Below are 20,951 nucleotides of genomic sequence, written 5' to 3'. Positions count from 1 at the left end.
TAGAATTTTCTAAATTGCTAGTTTCCATTCAAGTTTGGGATTTTTGTTCATTTCTTAGAATGCCACTTATGGCAGGTTTCTAAATCAAAAAGACAGTCTTACTCATCAGTAATGTTATGTAGTCTTAGTTTTCAAGGGTGGTGTTTGAGGACGAAAACTTAGCACTAAAAAAATACTTATCTTTGAGATTCGGATTGTTTAGGGTTTTTTTGTTTGTTTTGGATCTTGGTTTTAGAGTTTTTTGTTATTTTCTTGTTGGTTTGCTTTTTGGGGGTTTTTCTCATACTCCATAAATTTGGGTGCCAATTTGGGTGAGGTAGTGAGTGGAAAAAGAGAAAAAATGAGTAATTGACAGAGAGACCAGAACAAAAATATTTGGGAGAAGAGAAATGCATTCATTTACTGTTTTCATGGGGAAGAAAGTATTTCAGCTTTCTTCAACATGCAAATAAATGATAAGGAAAGCACACATGTAATCCAGGTGTGCCTCAAATTCTCTTTTAACTTTTTTTTTCCCACTGAAAGACAGTATTGAAAGAGTTTAATGAAAAATGCGTGTCGTGTTGTTTTCATATCATATAGCTTTTATTCATTTAACTCAGTGATTTTTATCTAAGTTTTCTTTGATGACTATGGCAAGTGATGGATGCTTTTAAATGTGAAGTGTGGGATCTCCATGTAGTTAGCAGAACATTTTTCCAAGTTAAACTGAATGGATGTCCTTTGTAGTGTGCTGTTTCATACAGTTTTGTAAGCTTTTTTTCTTTCTGACAATGGACAGTCGTTATACTATTGGACTTCTGAAAATAAAACAGATTAATAATTTACAGATCAGTTGACACTGGTCTTTTATCTATAATTGAGAAAGATGTTTCAGATTATCTTGGTTGGAATTATTTTGTTGTGTTTTTTCTTCCCCCCCCCCACTTTTCCCCAACCCCTCCATTATATAGCTTTTATTAATTATGACCATATTAACCCAAGTGTGTTTAAATATGGCTGACTGGGTAGAAATTTCATAGCTTAAACAAGATTCACATTTTAGTCTATTGAAAGATAGTAACCATAGTTTCCTGAATCTTGTTTTACTAATGATGGGACTGTGGCATTCTTCAGTCTCTAGAACAGCTAGAGAAACAGAGATAAGAATGTCTCTTCAGCCCTGTTTTAGACTCCTCCTTTTCTAGTATTTACGTCTAAATTATGCTAGTTCAATAGAGGTAAGGTAGGTTCCAGGGTTTCTGCTAAAGATCTTATTTAGACATTAGCTGTTGTCAATGAGATTGAAAAAGTGATAGCATTATTGTGCACTTAGTCTTTCAGAAACTCCTAGAGGTGGGGGAAGCAGAGGGAAAGAAGGCTGTGTGTAGTTTTGTCAAAATTGTAGTGTTAGGAGCCCCTTTTATGAAATGAACATCACAAATAAATTGGTTACCTTTGTTTTCTCTGAAGTTTAAGGGTTCACTCATTTAAGCCATTAGGTTTACTTTTTTCCTCTTACCCAATGAGAAAACACTCTGGGGTCATAGAAGAATTTGCTATGGAGCAAAAAGATTGAAATGAATATTAAGTACTGGACTTCAGTTGGCGGAAGCTTAAAATAATATATCCAGCAATACTTTTTTCAGATTCTTAGTTTTGGTGACATGACAAATTTTTCTGACTAGTTGTTTTATTTATTGGCTAATAACAGTTTATGATTCTTACAGTTGTAACTGGCTGTAACTGAGACTATTCAGGAAGTGGAAGTTGATCACTGTGATATTCTGCCTTAACCAGGAAGGAAGATAATAGCAGAGAGGTTGCATAGTCAGGAAACAATTGTATGAGAAAACAGGTAGAGTTACCTTACTTACAAAGAGTAACTTTTGGAAAGAATCTATGAAAATTGAAACTGTGGAGACCATATGGAGATAATGTCAAGTTGCTGTATTGGAGAAACAAGTTCAAACTGCTCAGTTAAGAAGTAAGATTTCAACAAGTCCGGATAAAAATCAACATGGCTAAACAGTGGTGAAAGAATGGTACTAGAAGAGTTTATTCAAATGTACAGATTAATAGAATGTCTTTCCCAAGTGTAATTACTAACTATAATAGCTATGTTATAACAGATTTTTGTAATGAAAGATCATACATCAAAAAGCCTTGGGCCTTCTTGTGTAAGCAAACAAGCATGTGACAAGGAAGCCACAATGTGAATTCTCTTGGATATCCAAACACAAGTGATCTCTTACCAAGAACTTCAGGAAATGAAACAGTAAAATGGAAAGTCCTCATGGAGGAAATAATCAGCTGAAGAATGAAAAATAAATTCAGAGTTTCAGAGATTGCGCTGTGTGACAGAATTAATAATTGGCTAAAATGAGTGGTACTAGTGAGGTGAGAGTTAGCTGATATGAGGAACTGGAGAAGAATTTTACAATGCTGATTGACTGAAGAACAAATATGGCAGGTGAAACTCATTGTGGTCATCTATGAAGTGGTGCACTTGAGTTCAGAACTCATAATTTGATCAGAGAGTAGAACTGATTCACCACTCAATAAAAATATTTCCAGATTATAGTAGATACTTTTGAGGAAACATTGATAAAATGGCAGTTGAAGAAAACAAGTGAAAAATTATTCTAATAAATTAAGAAACTGAGGAAAACTTTACTGTGATACACCAAGCTCATAGGAGGCTAACAAGATTGCATTCATTGCTTCTGGCTGTCTAGTGTCAGGATAATGAGATCACAGCTTAGCAGAGAAAACTAAACTGATAGCCAGTTGTGAAACTTTTTTCCTACTTAACTTGAGAGTTTAGCTGGGCATCATGTTTAAACCACTTTTATTTAAATGAGCTAGATTTGTTCATGGTAATGGAAGCTAGTAAGGAAAGGACCTTCTCATGCCTGAAATTACTTGTCCTCTATATAGAACTGAGTAAAAACTTAGCTTTGAAGCTTGTAACATGCTTTAAAGACATTCTGGATATGTATATTTTTCCATGGAATATTTATCTTTCATCTGAATATTAAAATCTTTGAGTTGTGGGAAAAGTTGTCACAAACTTAGCAATTCTCCTTTAGATTCATAAGAAAATGAGCTCTATTTTATTCATAACAATTAAATACATGAAGCTTTTCTTTGAGTGTTAAAAAGCAGGTGGCATAGGCATTATGCTAAATTATTACCTTAAATCAGATTTGGATTGAAGAATTTGTATTATGAATATTATTTTTTACATTGATAAGAAAAATTAAATTCTCATGATGCCAGGTTATTGGGTTTTGACTCTTTCCTTTTTGTGATTTATTAGGTAACTAGTTTTAAATCATTCAAATGTTCCTCATAATAGAAGGGAGACTTAATGTTCAGAGAGCATCATACATACCTTTGCAATAAGAACTTTCCTTAGAAAAGCTAGTAAACTCTGCAATAGTAACAAAATGAGTGTAGGAAAATGAAGAAGTGGACAGATCAATACGTGCATAACAGTGATTGCTTGTTCTGTTATATTCTGGATAGATTTTACTGTAGTTTTAAAAGCAATAGTTATGTGTTGTATTTGGCAAGCAGAGAAGCACATAATGGAAACTTGTTTCATACACATATGTATGAAACATATAATGGAAGTTCATGGAACATATAATAAAATTTTTCAGGAAGTGCTGCCATTTTTATCTTTGTGTGTTTTGTGGCTTCAGGTTTTTCTCTATTTAAGCATTTCCTAAACTGTAAAATTTTAAATTAGTAGTCCTAAATTGTGATACTTTGTATTAGCAAGATTCTTCAAATTTAAATTCATATTTGTTAACCTAAATCTAGGCCTTTCCCACCATTAATGTTATGGTTGAAGTTGCTGATTGTAAATAGAGAAACATACTAATATTTTGTTACTGAATTTTTTATACTTTCTCCCTAAGTGGAAAAGTGAGCTAAAATAATTTATTGAGAACTTTATCTACATTAAAAATACATCAATTTTTTTTCAGAGGTAACTGAAACATTTTACCCTCATAATTACAGTTCAGTTATTCTGCTTTAAATGTTAAGCAAATTCAGAAGTGAGTCTTAATGTGTTGCATGATAGTTCAGTTTTTGTTTTGAGGATATCCCCTTATTGTTTCATATCTGTATTCCCTTTTTGTCATACTTAATTCTCTTGCCTTCCCTCACATGTTTTCTCATAAGTTTTCTTAATTCATTAGTCAAAATAGGACTGTTACAAGACTTCAGCAGATCTGAGTAAGTGTCACATGGATTTTTTTCCTTCTGTTTATAGAAGAGGTGGAGGGGGAGAAAAAAAAGGAGTGTGAAGATAAAGAAGAAGAGGCCCACAAAGAAGAGGATAAACAAATAGAAAAAAGTATGTAATGTTAAAGCCATTGTTTCACTGGGCTGTATGTGTTAGAAGCACAGAATCATTAGGTTTGGAAGGGACCTTTGATGATTATCTAATCGAATGCTCCTGCTGAAAACAGATCAACTAGAAAGCAGTTTGCCCAGAACCATGTCCTGACAGGTTTTGGGTATTTCCATAGACTTAAGATTCCACAAATTTCCAGTGTTCTGATTTCAGTGTTTGACCACCCTCACAGTAAAAAAGTTTTAAGTGTTTGAGTAGAAATTCTGGTATTTCAATTTGCATCCATTTTTCTTGTCCTGTCACTGCTGCCCACTAAGAGTCTTGCTCTTCGCTCATTATCTACCTGACAGGTAATTCATACACATGATAAAATCTCCCTTAATGACCTTCTCCAGTTGAACAATTCCAGTTCTTGTTGAATGTTCCTAAGTCTAAAATATCTTGGTGACTTTACACTCCCCTCTCTCCAGTATGTTCACATGGTTTTTTGTATTTAGAAACCCAGGACTGGACAAAAGACTCAAGGTTCTGGCTCACATTTCCTGGTTAAATGGGAATAAAGTACCTCCCTCAACCTGCTATCAGTACTCATTCTCAGGCAGTTGAGAATGTTGGCCTTCTTGCATGGCATGTTGCTGGCCCATGTTTAATTTCATGTACGTGGAGACCACCAGGGCCTTTTCTGAAAACATGTTTTCCAGCCAGTGAATTCCCAGTCTGTACTAGTACATGGTTTTATTGCTACCCCAGTGTGGTACTTGGGTATCTCCTTTTCTTAAACTTCATGAGGTTCTTATTAGCCGATTTCTCCAGTTTGTCAGTGTGACTCCAAATGGCAGCATAACCACTCAGGAGTGTACAAATCACTCCTTCCAGTTTTGTATCCCCTGCAAGTTGCTGCAGATATACTCTTACCCCATTATCTAGGTTACAAATGAAGATGGTAGTGTTGGTACCAGTAGCACGTGCTGGTGTGCATTACTGAGCTCCAGCTGGACTACGTGCCTATAATCATGGTTCCTGGAACCCAACAGTTGAGCCAGTGCAATTATCTAGGACATACATAAAGAATTCGGGGTTGGTTTGGATTTCAGAAGCATTATTAAATATGCTCTCCTTTCATCCACCAAGCCAGTGGTCTCACTGTAGAAGGCTATCAGGCTGGTGCAGCCTTCCCCTTGATAAATCCATTCTATTCCCCATCACTGCCTTCTTAATAGGCTTAGAGATGATTTCTACCTAGACTTAATTGCTCCATCGTGTTGCAAAGGACTGAGATGAGGCTAGTAATCCTGTAGTTCCCTGTGTCCTTGTTACATAATCTGAAGATTATTTAAAAGCAGATGTCCCTCCTGTCCTCAAGAACCTTCTGGACACAGTTCAAGGAGCTGGAGGAGTGAGTGGGGGCTCTTTGGTTCTTTTGTGCTTTCATCACTGTGATGAACATGACTTTTATAATCTAGTTCTGTTTTGAACCTGTTCTTTTGTTAGATTTACTTTCCTTCTTAACCAAGAAGTGAAAAAAGAGTTTGAATGGGTTTTCAGTCAGGTATTGGAGGTACAAGTTAAAACTTCATGGCAGGTAAATACAGTTAATTGCTGGCATAGTTAAACGAGATGTAGTTTTATTCAGCTGAAATTCTGAGAGGAGGATTCCGTTTTTGGGAGAAGGTTTTATTTTGCTTCTCAGAAGCCATGTTTCATTATAGGATGGTGCTGATAGGAACAGGAAGAACTGGAGGGAAGTTCTGGAGAGGGGAATGGTGATACTAGAACCATTCCGCATTTGGGGTAGTGATTGGGTGAATCACAAAGCAGAACTCATTGACAGAGCAGTAATGTTGAGATACCATAAGGACTCGTTTTGTACTTCAATGTCATCAAGCATGTTTTTCCAAAGGCATTCCTACTGGTTTAGAATGAGAAAGCTTAAACTGAGAACAACTTCAAAGTAATCATGGCATTGTGAAAATACCTGTTTTTTTTCAGGAATTCCTCATGAGGAGTTGTATCTAATGGTTCCAGGTGAAGCATCAAAAAGAAAGCGTTCCAAATCTGAGGACATGGACAATGTTCAGTCTAAACATCGTCGGTACATGGGAGAAGATTATGAAGCAGAACTCCAAGTAAAAATTACAGCCAGAAAGGATGTTGACCTAAAATTACAAAAGGTAGATTAGAGGTGCAGAGCAAAGAACATACACACACACACCTGTCACTTGTGTTACTGTCTTTGAATTAGCAGTCCTTCTACACACGCTATGTGCCCCAAAATGCTTTCTCTTTTTTTTTGAGGTTAAACACTGGACATAATTCAAGTAACAGAATTGAACCACATTAGTTGCTTATTTATTTTTGTTTCCTAAGAAAACGTATTACACTGCAGTCAGTATAGAAGGGAGAAGAACATCAAATAATAACTTTCATCATGTAAACTTCGTGAAAACCAGTCTTTTCTTCTTATGTTATTAGCTTCTCCAAGAAAGGCAACACTGCATTTTTGCTAGGGGAAAATACATGTCAGAAAAAAGTTTTTGTTGAATGTCTTAAGTTTCTGTTCATTGAATGCCAACGTCCCTCTCAAAAGTAGAAAAGTTTGAAGAACAACTAATTTGTGTAAGAACTGCACTTCAAAAAAATACCTTCTGTTGTTAAGGGTCAAAAACATGTTGACCCTATTTTTATATATAGTAAGATTTTATGTCCTTATCATACTGTAAGGAAATTAATTTGTTGAATTAATGTCAAACCATTTGTATTTTCCAAAATGTTGTCAAAACTTAGCTGTGCAACAACATACTTATTGCTGACTGTAGATTTATTTGATTGACAGGGCACAAAAGTTGTCATTGTTCTGCTTATAGTAGGATATTTATTAAGAGTTGAGAATATTTTTAGAGATGGTCCCCCAAATTTTGGGATTGCATTGTTGTTTTATTTTTATATAACAATTTTGCAGATTATCCAGAGACTGTTAGAAGAAAAACTTACCGCTTTACAGTGTGCGGTATTTGACAAGACTCTGGCAGACTTGAAAACCCGAATGGAGAAGGTAGAATGCAACAAGAGGCATAAAAACGTGCTTACTGAAATGCAGGTGAGTGTGTGTGCATTCAGCTCCATCCTAGGGTCAAATTCGAAAATAACTTCCTCAATATTTAGGAGTACGGTTCCTACAGTTGCCAGTAGGGAAACCATTTTGATTCTGCAAGGGGAGGAGGTGGTAGGGGAAGCAGCAAATACTAATGTTCTTTTTGAGTTGTAAAACTATTTTCGTACTCAAAGGGAGGGAAGCAACCAATTTATCATACAGAAACACCCAAGTGGGTCTTTCATCTGGCAGACTCATTCATTAGCTGTTAGTAGACTTCTTTTCTACTCTTCTGTTCCATTTAGACATTTTTCCAAAAAATGCAAAGTATGAAAATATCTGTTGTCTTTATGAAGCTGGAAATTTGCTTAAAAATTGGAACAGGCAGAAAGGAGAGCACAGTACCACTGGACTTAAAACATTATCCATCACGTGTTGTTTCCCCAGAGTGTAAATAGTAGTTGTTCTAGCAAGGAAGCAAATAGCTAGTATTGATTACAGTGTGGTTTCCTGCATTTTTTCATAGAAAATACATGCATAGTGATGACATGAAGAACATCACAAAATGCTAAGAACTTTGAACTGACAAGACAATTAAAAGCTTCTCTCATAACAAATTTGAACAAAAAGGCCATTTTGGTTTTTGCATTTAAAGAAATACAGAGTTTGCCAGATCAGTTGCCACTATACAACTCTTTCCTATTGTCGCCGCGGACGTTCTGACTTTTTAAGTGCCAAGACACTTTCAGTATACTTGTTTACCAGTATCTTTAGCCATGAACTAGTGTCAAATTAATAACATCATATAAGGCTTTCATTTATGTAGTTTTGTGTGAACATGCAAGATGGATTCAGTTTGTGCAGTTGTGAATAAGAAGGAAAATAATTAAACTTGCCTCAAAGATACCTTGATTGTGATGCATACGTTTGTCTTTCTGCTATAATACAGTTGAAAATAACATAGTTGTACTGTATTTCAAGGAAGAATAATTTCCCTGATCTGAAAATAGCCTTTGACTTGATATCTTAGTTATATATATTTTCATTTGTAAAATTTCTTTGTTGGTTCTTGGGGATTTATGGTTTTGTTTGTTTTCATCTTCTTCCTGTTCAGGCTAAAATTGCAAGATTGACAAAGCGGGTTGGAGCAGCCAAGGAGGACTTGAAGAAGAGACAGGAAGTAAGAACTAGATTCATTGGGGTCTGAGGCTTTTTTTTTTCTGAGTTAGCCTAAACCTTGTTTGGGAAAATACAGAAAATTTATATGCAGAAAGATGTGACTTGCTTATTCAGTGGCATTGACAAAGCAGGTTTGTCTGGTTTGGTTAAAGATGTCTTAACATCTATTACGTAATTCTGGTTTTTACAGAAGCTGCTTTAGCCATTTTTAGTGGGAAAACACCTTAAACTGTATGTAACTGAATGTAATTTACTTCAGTATGAGGAGTACGGGGTAAATAACAGAATCACTGCTTTGATTCTGAGGGGAGAGAGTAGGAAGAAGAAAGAGAGGATCTAGGAGAAGGGAGGCAGTGGGACCAAGGAGGAGATTTTGGGTAGCTGTAAAATACATCAAATTCTCCTGTGATGTTGACTTCAGAAAATTAATCTCTCACACAGCAGTGGATGGATATGAAATAGAATGAAAGCATAAGTTTGCAAGCTGACTTAGTTATTTTGTTCTCTCTCACTCATTCTGTGTAGAATGTGGCAAATGCACCTGTATCTCCAGGGAAAGCAGCCCCTGACACTGCAAACGTGAACAATGCCACATATCGGTAAGCAAAGCACATCACTGTGGGACCATGTTAAAATTTACAGCAGGACACTTCAGATAATCTCTGTATTTCCTTTTTTTTTTTTTATTTAAAGTGTTCTTCCTTTTCCTTCATTGCTCTTCACTTGTAAACTTTTATTTGCTTTTACAGAATCATAAATTGATAGACTTGAACCCATTCTTGGTTAAATTTAGATATTATTTAGCCTCAGTTTCAGTGCTAAAAAATTACAGATAATAGTGGAAGTTTAATTTCAAGAACAGGAAAATTCTCATGGTGCAAGACAAGCTTGATGCAAGAACTTGAAAATTTATAAATAATTCCATACTTCTTTTTATTAGGGAAATATGCAAAGTTAATTTGCCTGAGAGGCAAAAAATGGGTTTAGAAAAGAATCTCAAAGAAAAGAAGAGCTGTAAAATTAGGGATTTTTTTCACCATTGTATTGTTCATAAATACACCTTATATGGCTTACTGAGAGAAATGCCAACTCATTCCTTAGAAATGCTGGCACAGTGAGGCAAATGCTGGAGTCAAAGAGGAATGTAGGAGAGACCACACCAGCAACTTTTCAAGCTCCTGTGAATCCAGGTAAGAAACTCTCTATGGACTGTAAACATATTTCTTAAAAGTTTCATTGCTTTCCATTTAAGAAGTAAGTAACTAAATAGAGAAAAACTAATTTCACTCCTTTTTTCTGACATTAAAAAAATAATTATTTTAGTTCTCTAGCACATTCCCAGTTTATACTTGAATAGTGTGCTTACCAGGTATGAGGAAAACATGTCTTGATCTGGCCAAGCAGAACTAGTGGTAAATTAGGTGCTTCAGGAGACTGCATGCTGGGTATGGCAGCAAAACTGGCTGCCATGGACTGAAACACGTCTCAGGCCCCTTATTTTACTTGATCATAATGGGATACTGATGATATCCTTCCCTCTACCTAATGACTATAGAAATTTAGTGGGAAACTAAGCAACAGTTAAAAGCCCCATTTCCTAAAGTAGTCATGATGAAAAATGGAATTTCTAGGTTAAAATTTAATAGGGAATATAGACTGAAACTCACCATTAATTTACTCATTATAGTCTCATTCTCCTTGGTTGTAAAAATGGTTTGTTTAATATTGAATGCTGAGTTGTTCCCACAGGATTATCTTCTAGTTTGCATGTACTGGCTTTCAGTAGTGTATTTTGCTCCTGATCTTTAGAATTAATCCTGAAATTTTGTTGTATAAAAGTCAGTATCTTCTCTGACACATTAATACTTGGTGTTGCTAGAACCTTCTGGATACAAGGTCGTACCTACACAAGTCAATTTAGTCATAACTGACATTGTTGTTCTTGTCCAGTGTTTTGTGAAGCACCAGTTGCTCTGCCATTTCTTTAACAGGTGTTTAAAATGCTGTATTTTGTGTTTTCAGCAGTTAAATCTTGGTGACTTCTTCAAGCCTGTGTCATAATTCTTTATATGTCTTTTTTTTCTCACATTTCTTATAAACAGAAATGTAGTATTGACTGTATTTTAACTGTGCCATTGAATATCAGAGTGTACAAAGAAAAAAATAGTATTTAGAGCCTTTATTGGCAAAAAGAAGTAATTACATGCTACCTTTTTCATAGAATCATAGAAGTGTTTGGTTGGAAGGGACATTTAAAGATCATCTAGTCCAACCCTGCCACCATGGGCCAGGACATCTTTCACAACATCAAGTTGTTCAAAGCTCTGTCCAGCCTGACGTTGAACACTTAAAATGATTGGTCGTTCACAGTCATTCTGGACAAACAGTTCCAGTGACTCACTGCCCTCATCATGAATTGTTTCCATTTGTTGGGTTGCAATGAAACTTCCCACTTGATTCAAGTGCTTAATTTTTTTTATTTATTTTTTTTTGTGTGTAGTGCCTGCTTCCAGTCTTGCAGCTTCTCCAGCAGTTGTCAGTGGACATCCTAAGCTTCAGACTCCAGTGTCCTCCACCAGCTCTTTGACAACAGCAGTGCTTCCCACAGCTAACACGGCTACGGTTGTAGGCACTAACCAAGTGCCCACTGGCAGCACTCAGTCAGTGTCTGTCTCACTGCAGTCTTTGCCAGTAATCCTGCATGTACCTGTGGCAGTGTCGTCCCAGACGCCGCTTCTGCAAAGCCACACAGGGACTTTGGTCTCTAACCAGCAGTCAGGCAACGTTGAATTTATATCTGTACAAAACTCATCTACAGTTGGTAGCCTTACCAAAACTACAGTGTCTTTGGCATCAACTAACACAACTAAACCAAATAACATCCCACATGTGCCCAGTCCTGGTATTCAAAGGAACCCTACACCCAGTGCTGGGTCAATAGGCACAACATTGGCAGTACAGGCTGTTCCTACAACTCATCCTGTTGCCCAGACCACAAGGACTTCTTTGCCCACAGTGGGTACTCCAGGACTTTATAATGCAGCCACCAGTCGACCGCCCCTACAGATGAAGATTCCTCTCACTGCATTTAATAGTACAGCTCCTACTGAACCTCCCACCATTGCAGCACCCAAGATTGGTAAGTTATGCTTGAATGTTGACACTGGCAGAGGAAGATAGTGGTCAGCAGGAATCATAAAACCACACTGTGTGGAAAATTGTTTCTTGATGTGTTTCACAGTGATGGTTCTTCTAGCTGCATTTCTGTTGAAATTTTCAAGATCAAAATAATGTCTCTGCCAGATCTGTTTCAGACATTGTTGAAAATAAACTCCCCTTAGAGAGAGTCAGCAGTGTTGCTTTGTAAGATTTGTTTTATTTGGAATTTGACTTACATAATTCCTAGTGTGAAGTCAGAATCCTATCATTAAGAACTTGGTATTTAATTTTAATAAAGCCTCTCAGAATTATTTGAACTACCTTTCTAAGCACAGGCATACTGAAAGGAAAGTGGAATTATAACTTAATTTTCACTTAAAAGTAAACATAATGGGAGAAAAAACCCAACTGAATACAAACCTAGTTCCAAAGGAGTACACTTAAAATATTTAAATAAAGTCTCTAAACACAATAAATGTTCAAAGAACAATAATTGGATTAATTAGTTTAAAATACTTTTTCTCAGTCTTTGGTCCTGCTTTGATTGTTGTCTGCACTTCTGATTTTACATATCTTGATTTTTTGATTTTTTTTATAAGAGGTCTTCAAGATTTTAAATGAGTTGGAGTTACAGCAAGTGCTTCATTGGCACAGTATAATGTTAGAAGGAGCTCAAGCAGAACTTGACATCAGAACTAGTTTAATTTCATTATCCTGTATCTGGCTTACCTGTGCTAAAATATGTGCTCCCTAGAGCTAGACATTTGTTTTATATTGACTCTTAGCTTTAAAGCAAATAGAAGTGATTTAAGCAATATAATAAGGTTTGTGACTGATGAGATACAGTGACAAAAGGAGGACCTATGTGTCCAAAGAATGTCTCATTTTCTGCAGTTTCCATGGACTTACTTTATACCCTAGTAGTTTTCTAACCAGAATTGAAACACTGATTTGGGCCAGCACTGTTGCTGATAAGCTCTCATTAAAATGAAGAGGAATGAGAACAGAATTTGAATTTATATATTTACATCAACATATTAAAGGAACTTCTTAAATTGCTAGTTTGATGTTTGGCTGAGCTACTAAAGGTACTCAGTCTCCCTGTCTCAGTTGTGTATTTTACAGTCTGTTTAACCATCCTTTTTTCAGTCAGGTCTTTTTTGTATGGAAATATTTAATAATTTTATTTTCAGTTGAATAGCTTATCAGTATGCATACAGAGGGAGAAGAGCTTGGAGTTATACTTTGTTCTCAGGCAAGGAAATTGCTCATAAAATGCTTTTAATATACTGTCAAACTTACAAGGAAAGGAACATATTAATCAAACTTGAATACTTATAATTGCAAACTGAGGCTAAATGTAAAATATATCACATACTGAATGTTTAGTGTCAAACAATTTTGAATATTGCCTTCAAATATGGCTAGTGGGTAGCAATAATTAGTACTGATTAGATATTGCAAATGAATAATTTCTTGACCCCTCAGAAAACCAGACCAGCAGGCCACCAACAGATACTTCGGCAAACAAGCGACCTGCTGAGGGAACAACACAGGTAGGCTTTTTATTATTTCTATATAAAATTCTAAAGTTACAATCCACAGGAGTTTTTCTTTACCTTTATTGACTATAATGAAACAAATTTAGTTTCTTTTGTGCCATCCTTTCTAATTTCTCTCAGTTTATATTTTTCTTCTGATTCACTGTTGCTTGCAGCATGAGCTTCTGATAATTTTTTCAGAAGGTTTATGATGGGATTTTGTAGGTACAAGTTGGTAAATCAGGAGCAGACTAAAAATTGTCTGCTAAAACAAGGACTGCCCAATCCTTTCCTTGTCTGAATGGCTTGAACTTAGAGCTACAAATGTTATATAAATTATTGCAATGTTCTCATTCCCACACTAATCCAGAAGTTAGAATTGGAATTGTAATGTTTGATTTCCATATATCATGGGAGGAAAAAAAAAGGAAAATAAACCTTCTTCAGGAATAGCTATTTCATGGTAAAGGATAACTTGCAATACTTCTGGATTCCTTGTCTAAAATTTGTTGAACTTGCTTTGAAATTTAAAGTTTGAAATTAAGCTATTTAAAATTCTTCATAAATAATTTTCTTTTTGTCTATAGATGTTTCATAAAGTACCTCATACTTAACTACTGCTGTTAACCAGAAATCATTTTATTAAGGGGACTAAAATTAATTGCTTCTAGACAACATTTCCAAATTCATTAGCATGTCAAGGTACAGTTAATCTAAATCATATTTCAAAGCAAGAAAAAAATATACTGGACAATATTCTGGTTTTCATCTGCTGAAAGTAGTCTGGCAAAGGTACCCAGTATTTTAGAGTATAAACTATGCCTCACTCTGTCTTTCTATTAAGGCATTTCATAAAGAAAGGTTGTTTGGAACTCTGTTTTTCAAAGATACCTGTGGATTATAGCTATTAAAAACCCTTGTCAGTACTTGATAGGTAGGAAATCCAGTACCATAATGGATGACAGTAGTACAGTGTTAAGGTTTAATTTTCAGTATAAGACACATTATGTTGGAAGCTAGAGCCTGAAACCTGGGAGAAAACTTGGAAAAACAGATTGTGTATGATAATGGTATTTAGCAGTGGAAGATGAGCTAGGATGAGGGAAGTAAGAGACATAAGATGTTTTTGGGTTTTCAGTCTTCTTTTGTGTAGTGTATATTCTAGGTTTGCTTTCTGTGAAATCAGTTAAAGCATGTGTAATGCCATGGTTAAAAAAGAAGGACCTGATGCATTGTAATTGGATAGTGATGTATGGAACTGACATGCCATTCATTTGAAAAATCCAGTTAATGCCACCTGCTTTTTGTTACGTAAAATCCAAAATATTATGTATTACTCCACACACACAGCTCTCAGATCAAAAAATAGTTCGCTGTGTACCGTATACCTGTGGCATATTTGATGGTACAACTTTGATCAATTGTTTCGAAAAGCAGTTGAAACAGGAAGAGACCTCATCAGAAAATAAAGAAGCAGTAGAAGCAGCACAGACGAATTTTAACTTCCCTGAGGATGTCCTCTTTGGCTTGGAGGAAGAGGAAGAGGATGCTAAGAGCATCAAAAACACCCACAAGCAGACTGGCTGGGCAGCTAATCTATTAAAACAGTGGCTGGCCAAAAATGGCAAGGATCCTAGCTTTGAATTGGTCCCAGTAAGTGAACTCAATGATATCTTAAGAGAATTTTATTACACAATAAGAAATCATGATGGAAATACCTACAGTGTGGCAAGCTACAAGTCAATGCGTGCTGGCTTAAACCGGCATCTCAAAATGCCACCTTATAATCGTCAGATTTGCTTAATGAAGGACAAAGAGTTTGCCAGTGCAAACATGGTCTTTATGAGTGTGCTGAAGATGCTGCGCCTGCAGGGAAAGGATGAGACTCACCACCATCCTCCTATAGCTGCCGAGGACTTGCGTAAGATTAAGCAGTCTGGTGTGCTGGGTTTGCACAGTCCCCTGGCACTCGTCAACAAGGTGTGGTTTGATTTGCAGTTGCATTTTGCCAAGCGAGGGAGGGAAATTCTAAGAGATCTGGCTCCAGATGCATTTGTTGTTGAGAAGGACAAGAATGGGCGTCGATACGCTATGTTTAGATACCCTGGCAAAGGCAGAAATGGAGAAGATCCTCATAAAATGGGTAAAATGTATGATATGCCTGGGGACCCAAACTGTCCTGTTTTTTCCTTGGAACTTTATTTGTCCAAGTTGCCTCCAGAGCCCCCTGCCTTTTACCTGCACCCCCTAAAGCTAACATCAGAGCAAATGCAAGAACAGCCTGTCTGGTACAAAAGAGAACCAATGGGTGTGAACTACCTGGGTACCATGATGCCCAGGATAAGTGTGGCAGCCAGGCTCTCCCAGCGGTACACCAATCATTCTCTCCGAACTACCACCATCCAGCTACTCTGTGAAGCAGGACTGGGGCCTAGGGAAATAATGGCAGTGACAGGCCATCGCTCTGAGTCTGCTATTAGGCACTACTGGGGATCTGCAGAGGTTCGCTACAGGGCCTGGTCAGATACAATGGAAAATAATGCCCCCAATTATCGATATCGCAAGATCCCAAATGAAGCAATACAAGAATCGGTATCTGGTGCATCCACATCTTCTGTAAAACATATTGTTCTAGAACAAAACAAAACTTTATTCCCTACAAAATCTGTCGTGCCACCTGGCACTAACTCTGTGGCTTTAGTCCCTGAGGGACACCCAGCTCTGAATTGCAGAAGTCCGATGCTGTTGAACCACAGTTCGTCCAAGGTGTTTCTCCCCAAGAGCATGACCAGTTGGAACCTAATTGCCAGTCCCCTTCAAGGCTGTTGTAGCAAACCTGTCATTAGAAAGCATGTGATGAAACAAGAACCAATGACTTGATGCTTCTCTAATGGAACTGATTCCAGATTTATTGCTAAAATGGAAATATTATCAGGTTTGTTTTTTTAACTTGGTCTACTGAGGAAATTTCTTACGGTCTAGTTCAGCAAGTGTTCACACTCAAGAAGTGAGCTATGGAGCAGAAATTTAAACAGAGCAGGGCTTGGAGTTTGTATGACTTTTTGTGGCAGCTGGGACTCTTCCAAGTGGCTGAGCAGAGCTATTTAAAAAACATTAAAGGGAGATACTGATTTCCACTTAGCTGAAGATACACTTTCTTCACTAAGAGTGTGGCTTTTATATTTTGTGAAGAGTGTTATTTATCATACCATTTTGTGCCTGCTGGCACTAATGTAGCATCTTACAAATCAAGTACTTGATTACTGGGGAGCACCAAGAAAGTAGAAGCTGAATGAAATAGACACAGATGCACTACAGATATGTACATACGCATGAAAACACCTGGAATTGCTTAACCACTGTCACCCTCTGTTCAAATTGTTGTCAAACCTACCAGAGGACTGTGCCTTTATTTCCTTTGTTTTTTAAGTCTTTTTCTAAATTGATTTTCTCTGTGAGCTGCAGATTTGCATTACAGGTCTTTCCTTTTCCTATTTAATATTTTTGGCTTAAGATTCCAGTCATTCTGTTCTCTGAGGGCATTGTTGATATGTGTGGCATTAAAATTGGGATCTGTTTGGCTGTGGATGAAATGGGGAAAAAATTCTCAAAAGAGCTGAAAACAATTTCTTGCTTAGATCCCAGGTAATTAGTGCTTGTGTTGTCTCTGTGCCTAACTTATGAGAGGGTGTTTTTTTTTTTAATTTCCTCTCACCAGTCCCCTTCATTACACGTCACATCATCTTTACACTCTAGTCTTTGTCAGTATATATAATTCCCAAGAAATGCATCTTGTTCTTCCCCACTGAACCCTGTCCAAATATTATTTTTGGTTTTATCTTCTTCAGATTAGTACTGGTCCTGTCATTATATTTTCCATAGATTTTTACGGGTGAGAAATTGTCAGCATAGTGGATGTGAATAATTTTCATCATAGATTCTGACAAGAGTAAATAAAAATAGAAAATTGGATATAAAATCTCAGATTATAGTTGGTCCACTTTGGAATAAGACGTAAGTGTAGCATTTAAAACTGTTTTCCATTATATTAACAATGAAATAGAAATTGCTTTGTCCTTTTCAAATGTGTGTACGCATATGCACTTCACATTCACGATTTATCACACTGAGGACCTCACAAGTGTTCCTGTTGCTCAACAGTGGACAAAATAGAGAAAAATCATAGCTGAAATGACAAATTGACTATGATAAACTCTTAATTCTGTGGAGAACTTCCTTGCTGGGATAGGCTTTCAAATTTTGAATGAGATTTATCACTCTGTTATAGGGTATAGTCTATATAGACACTGCTATAGTCTGTACAGAGGGCTTGATGCCTGAATTTTGGAGTTTTTATCCTGGCTGATACTATTTACCTTTGTGGCCTTGTGTAGGTTATTCATACTTACTGCATCAATTTTCCAAAGTATAAGACCAGCACAGTGCTCCATTTTTGAATTGGTCATGATAAAGGTTAAAATGTTTCAAAAGTTCTTTAGTGATCTTAAACTCATCTATGATTGAGATAGTTGATCAGATGTAATTGTTAATATAGAAATTACTTCTGCACAGTCCTACTTCCTTAGTAGGAGCGGTTAATTCGTTACATCAATGCGTAGAGGAAAGAAAGCATGGATCATTTTGACAAGCCTAAAGTAAATCAATTAGAGATGGTAGAGAAAGTGATCCTTTCTAACAGTGAGAAGAAAAAGTGAAAAGAAACAAAGAACAAATATTTCTCAAAATACACAAGAACTGTGCAGTAATTTATTCTAGGATATTTTAGGGTAGCATAGATTTCCTAATTTTAGGGACTTCTAGAATTAATAACTCAGTAAAACTGGCAAAATTAATTTCTAAATTTAATCTAAACTTTCACCAGAATGGGTATGTATTACTGTCCCCACCCAAAAGGAATGTTCCTGTCTTTGTCTCAGGAAGTTGCTTCTTCCAGCATATTGGCATTGAATGTCTACCCTCCAGGAACAAGAAAAGTATGTTGCCAGAAGATGAGTCTGTGTTCCCCCTTGCTGCATACTGTGGTCATGCAGACCACACGTCCTGCTCTGGTTCTAAGTGTGTCTAGGTGACTTAGTGCAACAGCAAATTGCTGATGGCTTTGTTCTTTAACATTAATCTGGTTGGTGATTAAAATAGAAAAAGGGACTCTCTTGACCAGTCTTGGCATGTCTCATTCTTTTTGATTATCATTTGGCTTCTAACTTGACTTCTGTTCTGTTGGCTTGTAATTGTGTATTTTTGGATTCTCATTTGTTAAATTCTAATTCTGTTGGCACCAACTATACAGTGTCCTCTTACTACCTTCAGTTTGAACCTGATACTTCAAAGCTACTGACTGCAGTATTACTACCTTCTGGGTATTTGTATGGGAGAATTTTTTTTTTAATAAGAAAGTATTCCTCGTTTGGGCTGGAAGTATTACTGCTTCACAAGACCTGGGATCATTATTTACTAAGCTTTCTGGTAAATTTGAATTATTTCTAATTAGTAGAACATCTTTCTAACCTTACAGGACTGAAAAAATCTTTCTCCTGTTTCCCCTTCCACCTAATGTGTTAAATGAATCTTTCCTACATGTATTTTATTTCTAGAAAAACAGAAGTAAACTAAAAACTTTTTTTGCAGCTTCTGTGAAGTCAGTTTTGGCTGTGAGTACGGCGATATGGGGAGCAGAGAGTCAAGTTTCAAGTCAGTGCTGTTCATAGCAGTACAGGTTATGCTGTGTGAACATAATGAATTCTGTCAAAATGAATTGTACTCCTCAGCTGCGGTATCAGCAGAGAACCTCTAACAGCAGGATAACAGTTTTGGGGGTTTTCCCCATTATTTTTCCACTTTCACTGTTTGGTGAACCAGCAGGTTAAGAATAGCTTGTTTGTCTAAACTTAGATTTATACTTTGGCTGCAAATTTAATGAAAAACTGCCAGTCATTTAAAATTCACTTTAAAAATCCAAATATGACAAATATGCTTTGAAAAAAATTAATCTCCTATGATTCTTGAATTTTCTAATTAGATCTTCTCCTAAAATAAGACTCTTTCATTTCAGTTGCAAAAAAAATCCCTAAAAAGCAAACCCAACCAAACAAAAACCCCTCACTAGAAAAAAACACTAAAACCGAACATATGCACAAAACCAAAAAACAACAAAATCCCAAACAAACAAAAATAAACAACCCAGCACTTAGTCTAAGTCAACTAAATTAATACTGACTGCTATGTTATTGATTAAATTCCATTTTCTTTGATGGATATGACCTGAAAACAGTGGAGAATGTCTGACTGGCTCTTATATAATGCTTTCATAAATTTAGTTTTGTATCTCATTTTCATGATTCAGCTTTGGTACTAGTGTTGTGAATATAAAACTTGTTTTCCCTGTGTTTTCCTGCTATGTTTGGAAATCTCAGCTGTTACTTTAAGGGGTGCTCTAATTACTTTGTTTTTATGAAGTTGGCATGGTATCTTAAAGTATGTTACATTTTCTTTGCTTATATGCACCTTCTGTTACATGTACCATGTGAAGAGCTCCACTGTGCACAGTGTCACATACCTGAAGGCATTGGAAGGATGCTTTGAAATGGAATTTGTTCTTGGGTTTGTTGTGGTTTTACTCTAGTACCTCTAGTTAATCTTGAACTGAACAGCGTTTCAGTAGTTGCTGCTTAGGTCAGTATAGTCAAAGTTTTCAGTATGCAGCTTGGACATATGATTTTGCTGTATGACTGTTTCTTCTTTTCAGCCTTTCTCTCTGCTTCTTGCTCTAAAAGGAATGGCTGCAGGGATGTGGAAGGGGACATCTTCGTAATTGTGTTAGTCTTTCATCTTTGGGTTTTTTCTTTGTATGCAGAAATTTAAGGGTTGTTATTCAGTCCCAGTAATTTTACCAATGGCCATTCCAGTGCCTTGGGTCCTTGAGCTGCATTTCTGAAGACATTACAAGCACTTAACTGTATTGGAGAAAATGTTACTGTTACAGAGGCAAAGGCACTTTTAAATATATAGCAAATCTTTAGAATGGTTTTAAAGTATTTTAGTACAAATCCCAGTTATAGATACAGGATTTATATATGTAATATATAAATACAGCTATGGTACACTCAGAGAATCTATGATAGCAGTTTTATTACACTGTAAAAAAAAGTAACAGTGAACAAATCTTAACAGGGTTTGATGTGTTGAAAATGTCTGGCATAAGTCCATCTTGAAGAATGTTTGCATTTTATTTATTAAAACACCAGGTCAGGTGAACAGTTTTTGGTTTTTTTCCTGTTCCCTCCTTCATGCACCTTATCCTCTTAAGGAGTAAATTTCACTTTACAGCTACTATTAGTTTATTAAATAAAAGTCCACCAGTGTCCTATCCATTTCCCATTGTTTCCAATGTCCCTTGATTTATTTGGTTGAGCTACAGTTTAAGCTTTTTTGCTGACAGTTGGAAATTCATCTGGTAAAACATTAATAAATTTATAACTCATATCTCTTTATTCTGCAATGTGTGACAAACTTTGAATGTCTCTTGGGAAATAATGTGAGCAAAGTGGATATGTCAGCTTACAGTTCATAAGTAGCTGTTAATTCTATGTTGTTGAAGCGTTATTGCTGAATA

The 20,951-nt window shown here is 36.2% G+C and overlaps 1 protein-coding gene across 17 annotated transcripts in view; it reads left to right on the top strand.

Moving 5' to 3' along the window:
• The window catches only part of ATF7IP (activating transcription factor 7 interacting protein), a 79,267-nt gene that overhangs the window by 37,712 nt on the left and 20,604 nt on the right, over window positions 1-20,951 (top strand). For 13 of the 17 annotated variants that reach the window (XM_014256610.2, XM_088055145.1, XM_088055142.1 and 10 more), the window contains 9 exons: window positions 4,268-4,351; window positions 6,341-6,522; window positions 7,311-7,448; window positions 8,557-8,622; window positions 9,147-9,220; window positions 9,723-9,811; window positions 11,122-11,760; window positions 13,269-13,336; window positions 14,756-18,960. In XM_014256610.2, coding sequence (XP_014112085.2) covers window positions 4,268-4,351; window positions 6,341-6,522; window positions 7,311-7,448; window positions 8,557-8,622; window positions 9,147-9,220; window positions 9,723-9,811; window positions 11,122-11,760; window positions 13,269-13,336; window positions 14,756-16,201 — 2,786 coding nt within the window. In that variant the 3' untranslated portion in view covers window positions 16,202-18,960. Of the gene's footprint in view, window positions 1-4,267; window positions 4,352-6,340; window positions 6,523-7,310; window positions 7,449-8,556; window positions 8,623-9,146; window positions 9,221-9,722; window positions 9,812-11,121; window positions 11,761-13,268; window positions 13,337-14,755; window positions 18,961-20,951 lie in introns of those variants that run through there. The other 4 variants (XM_014256612.2, XM_014256611.2, XM_088055148.1 and 1 more) reach the window with 2 other exon arrangements.

The sequence above is a fragment of the Pseudopodoces humilis genome, chromosome 5 (assembly GCF_049639895.1).
Source record: "Pseudopodoces humilis isolate 2021_Gansu_Grassland_sample_001 chromosome 5, ASM4963989v1, whole genome shotgun sequence".
NCBI classification, from domain to species: Eukaryota; Metazoa; Chordata; class Aves; order Passeriformes; family Paridae; genus Pseudopodoces; species Pseudopodoces humilis.
Note: the sequence above shows the minus strand (reverse complement) of the source record. Positions and strands in the feature narration are given on the sequence as shown.